This window comes from Hibiscus syriacus, unplaced genomic scaffold (assembly GCF_006381635.1).
Source record: "Hibiscus syriacus cultivar Baekdansim isolate YM2019G1 unplaced genomic scaffold, ASM638163v2 tig00015498_pilon, whole genome shotgun sequence".
Lineage (NCBI taxonomy): Eukaryota > Viridiplantae > Streptophyta > Magnoliopsida > Malvales > Malvaceae > Hibiscus > Hibiscus syriacus.
In genome coordinates this window covers 133,273-137,973 of record NW_024062367.1, presented here as the reverse complement: position 1 = coordinate 137,973, position 4,701 = coordinate 133,273, and the positions used below count along the sequence as shown (strand labels likewise).

At 36.4% G+C, this 4,701-nt stretch overlaps 1 protein-coding gene across 1 annotated transcript; it reads right to left on the bottom strand.

The window, feature by feature from the left end:
• Nucleotides 1-1,980: 1,980 nt before the first annotated feature.
• Nucleotides 1,981-4,123, bottom strand: LOC120207923 (glucomannan 4-beta-mannosyltransferase 9-like). The gene is made up of 7 exons (XM_039207319.1): nucleotides 3,839-4,123; nucleotides 3,633-3,731; nucleotides 3,291-3,543; nucleotides 3,098-3,208; nucleotides 2,746-3,002; nucleotides 2,278-2,672; nucleotides 1,981-2,176 (listed from the first exon to the last, which is right to left on the bottom strand). The coding sequence occupies exons 1-7, from the start codon at nucleotides 4,112-4,114 to the stop codon at nucleotides 1,981-1,983; spliced, it is 1,587 nt and encodes a 528-aa protein (XP_039063250.1). The 5' UTR covers nucleotides 4,115-4,123.
• Nucleotides 4,124-4,701: the final 578 nt, after the last annotated feature.

Below are 4,701 nucleotides of genomic sequence, written 5' to 3'. Positions count from 1 at the left end.
GAACGGTTCACAGCCGGTTCAGTGGTTCCTTCCGGTTAATTAATAGCAGTTTAACCGGTGTAGAGTGAACCGGACCAGACAATGGTTCTCGGTTGAACCGGCCGATCAGGTCCGATCCGGTTTTCAAATCACTGATGTTTATAATCAAAATTAAACTATTGAGGTAACGGAAAAGATTTGATTGATACAAAATTTTCTTTTGGATTATAAAGGTAACAGGGAAAACTACTTATTTGGTCATTCACCTATTATTTAGTTTCTGTTTTGGTCATCAAACTTTAAATTTTTTATTATCAAAATCATATTTAATGTTACATTTTGATTATGTATCTTTTAACGGCATGTGACCAAAACAGACGTAACGTTAAGTATAATCTTTTAAAAAGTTAACAGTCAAATGACTAAATCATAAACTAAGTAATTGATTGTAATTTACTTAAGCTAATATTTTATTAAGATTTCATTTTAAAAGTTGCTTCTTCGAAAGCTTTAATTGGAAAAAGAGGTAGGTCAAGTGTCAATAAAAGCATGTATTGGAGGAATACTTTTCTCTTCAAAATGATAAGCATGAAGCAACTACCAGTGATTCAAATTTAACGGTAAGGTAAATTATAGGAAGAATGGAAATTGATTTATGAAGAAGTTACCCATATGTTTGATAGGGATGTCAAAGCATTCAAAGCCCGAGGAGTTGGTCTCATTTCGTTGACAACCTTGGCGGCCTAATTCGCAGTAACCGCACCCCGGCCGGCTCCAATGGAAGTGAAAATTGTTACTCCTATCAATAGTACTTAAGCAAGGGATGATATCATAATCGCCAAAGTTGGATTGGCCTCCGTCCGAGCATTCGGACAAGGTACTGTTTTCGTAATAAGAATCAGAGTCGGAGCTGAGCCTGAGATTGAAAGGAGACGACGACTCAAGTTTCCAAGTCGACTCTTGTTATTTTTTTTTTTTTGATAACGTAAGACCTCCCAAGGCCAGACTAAATAACTCGACCCTACAAGGCAACCTCTGGAGGGGCTCAAAGAACACACCACTCTGTCTCCCCGTTTTTTTCCAGGATTCTTAGCCAACGCGGTTCGAACCTAGGACATGAGACCAACTCATAATCCCAAGAGTCATTGCTTTGCCAACTGGGTCACGCCTGTTTTTGGCCTAACGATATTTTTTTACTTCCAATTTATTTTTAGACAAAATAAATTGTCTTTAAATTTTCATTTTTTATTTTCTTATTAAATTAAGTAATAGAAGAAAATAGCGAAAGCTGTTAAGCTGGTCTCAAATTCTTTTAATTTCGATTTTTTATTTTCTAATAAATTTTATTATTTCATAATTTATAGAATTTATAAATTTAAAATATTTTTAATTTTACAAAAAAATAAAATAGATAATATTATCAATGACGAAAGCATAAAATAATTTAGTTTAATTTAGAAATATGTTATATTTTTATTCATTATTCAATAAAAAATCAAATTTAAAATTTAAAAGAAAAAACACTAAAATAGTTTTTTTTTAATATCACTATACCGAGTAGAAAGTGCAAACTCGGAAAGTAGGGACTCTTGTTGTTTACTCTGACGCTAAACCCCCGGCCGGTTGATTTTTGACTTTACCTTTTTGATTTTCAAGATTTTAAATTATTTTTATATTTAACCATTTTAAATTTAAATCAATAAATTTAAAATGGAAATTCAAATAATTTATAGATATTCAAATCCACATTTAATAAAAATGTTTAGTCATTTATATATATATATATATATTAGAAAATAAACCGGCAGAATAAAATTAAACAATATTATTTAAGTAATTTCTTTAATTTTTGTTGAACATGTAAGTTGTACATGTGAGAAACATAATACAATTCAACCTTATCGTTGAAATCCACTTGGCTAGGCTTGTAAACAAGAATGGCCACCCTCTGTAATAATCTAACAATTAAAAGAAATCCAACAGTATCGCATATTTGGACAATCAGAGAGTTGAGAGATCTGACTGTTCGATGAAATAATTAAGCAGACACAATGGTTCCAACATAACCAGCAGCTGCCAAAAAGAAGGCAATGGATTGCAAGAACAGGAATATGAATACCCATTCTTCCCGAAGGCCAAATCATAGCACCCACACAAGAATAGGTATGCCCCGATTCCAAGCTCCAGTAGATGGACTCTGTTCATTTATATCCACCAACCACATATCAATCAGTCACACCAACACTTCAAGAAAAACGAAAAAGCCGGAACCAGTTCGATCGATTAAGAGTAGTTTACCTTTCTCCGATACGAATACGAGGCTTCCTCGGAGGCTTACCGTCTGATTTAGGCTTCAGAGCGTCTCCCAATTTTTCTGTAACGACCCATTCATTCACTCTTCCTGCCTCCAGCAGACCGATGAATGTCGCCTTTGTCCTATGTAAGGACATGACATTCTCGAACAGGATCCAGAATAGTACTAGATGCAATGATCTTGGAGTTCCGACGGCATTGAGTAGAGTGATAATGGAAGGAATATAGACAGCGCCCCACTTCGGAACTTCGATTTCGGGAAAAAACACGGTTGCAGGCAAGACAACGCAGTAGAACACGAATGTGACGATGTGTGCCACTATCTTTCGGACAAAGAAGAAACTATAAATCACATATAGCTTCTTCCACAGTGAAACTCTCTGCAATGATATGCACAATTCCATTCAGTAATATGGTACATATTAGGTTACCATGTATAAGATTTATATGTACATATACCTTGTTTCTCATGATCTCTGTTACCGTTTTCTTGAAGAGGTTTGCAGGGCCACATGACCATCTGTGCTGTTGAAACCTGTAGGCTTTGAAAGTACTAGGCAATTCATTTTTCACCTTGAGGTCACCGGCGTAAACGAATTTCCAGCCTTTGAGACTAGCTCGGACAGACAAATCCATGTCTTCAACTGTTGTTCTGTCTTTCCATCCTCCTGCTTCATTGATTGCTGAAATTCTCCACACGCCAGCCGTCCCTGCAGCCATCATAGAAACCGTATGACGTTCATTACAGGACATAAAAGCCGTCGATCGATGTCATATGAGGTTTGTGTGAAATTCAAAGAACTACCATTGAAACCGAAGAAAGCATAGGTGGAAGATCCCACTTCTTGCTCCACTATGAAATGGTAATCCAATGACATCTCTTGCATCCTTGTCATTAGGCATTCATCCGAGTTCACTGCAACACATCCCACACATGCTTCAAGCCATGACTAGATCAAAAGAAGCATAACAAGAGGGAGGTTTTAATGAAAGGTTACCGAATTTCCAACGAGCTTGAACTAGTCCAAGTTCAGGGTTGTTAACCAGAAACGGGATGGATCGGTTTAAGAAGTCTGGCTCGGGCTGGAAATCGGCGTCAAAAATGGCAACATAATCACATTGTTTAACATAGCTATGCTTCATCCCTTCTTTTAGAGCACCTGCTTTGTATCCATTCCTGTTGTCCCTTATCTCGTACTTTACATTCACGCCTTTGCTGGCCCATCTTTGGCATTCGAGTTGCACCAGAGTCTACAAAACCATACCATTAGAATGTATCCACCACTGAAATTCAAAAATCTACGTAAAAAGTACACCATTAAATGGTTTAATGAGAGCACCTTAATGGCAGGATCCGTTGAATCATCGAGCACTTGAATTATGATCCGATCAGCCGGCCATGAAAGCCCACATGCAGCTCCGATCGACAACTGATACACCTATATATCCAACACAACACTATAAATAAGCAAATTTCACTACATATATATATATATATATATATATATATATCAAGCAAAGTATATTATATATACGGATAACGGACCTCTTTTTCATTATACATTGGGATTTGAACTAAAACCATGGGATAACCCGAATACCCAAGTTCAACATCGTCCTTCATCGGCTCCCATTTATACATTTTCTCAGGTTTTCTCCGAAGCAACTTGACAAAAGCTATCACAATCCCCATATAAACCCTTTCGATAAAAAGCATTAAGGACATTGCCAGGCACACAACCACCATGACTTTCAGCACTGGCACCATCAATGGCGCCCTCGTTTGCTCCCAGATCAACCCAAACTGACCGGAAATCTCCATCTCTATGTATATTTTGTTTAGCTCTGATGGAGTACCAACCAGACAGATGAGGCTGTCTGAGAAAGTGGGATTAATATATGAGGTTTGTTTTAGCCTGGCCTTTGCGAAAAGAACACGAATCTTCGTTTTGGTTTTGGGGTGTGAGTGATTATTTGGTTTTTGCTTGTGAGTTACGAATAGGCAATGTTGTAGAAACAGCAAGCTGGAAACTTTGTGTCAGTAAGTAGATCAAAAGCACTCCATTGCAGCTTCTAGTCTTCCTATACAATTCTCTCTCTCTCTCTGTCTTGTTTAGAGAAGAGAGACAGTAATTAAGAGCTTGATGCACACCCAGTTTCTAATCTTCATATATATATATATATTATATGGTAAAATATTGTAAAGAATAATTGGTCAAAAGGAAAGGGACTGAGGATCCTAAACCTGCAATGAAAGTCCAAACCCTGCAACTTTTTATTTACAACTTCATTTTTAAATATAAATTTAATGTCAACTTCCAAATTTAGTTTAATTTAGCTTACCCAAAAGAGTTTAGACATTGCTTTCGATCAACTTTAATAAGGGAAGATTAATTTATTTAGTTCTCA

Coding starts and splice junctions, on each gene's coding strand:
- LOC120207923 (XM_039207319.1), bottom strand. CDS start 4,114: ATGGAGATTTCCGGTCAGTTTGGGTTGATCTGGGAGCAAACGAGGGCG. Junction 3,544..3,632: donor CAACGGATCCTGCCATTAAG/GTGCTCTCATTA, acceptor ATGGTTTTGTAG/ACTCTGGTGCAACTCGAATG. Junction 3,209..3,290: donor TCAAGCTCGTTGGAAATTCG/GTAACCTTTCAT, acceptor GATGTGTTGCAG/TGAACTCGGATGAATGCCTA.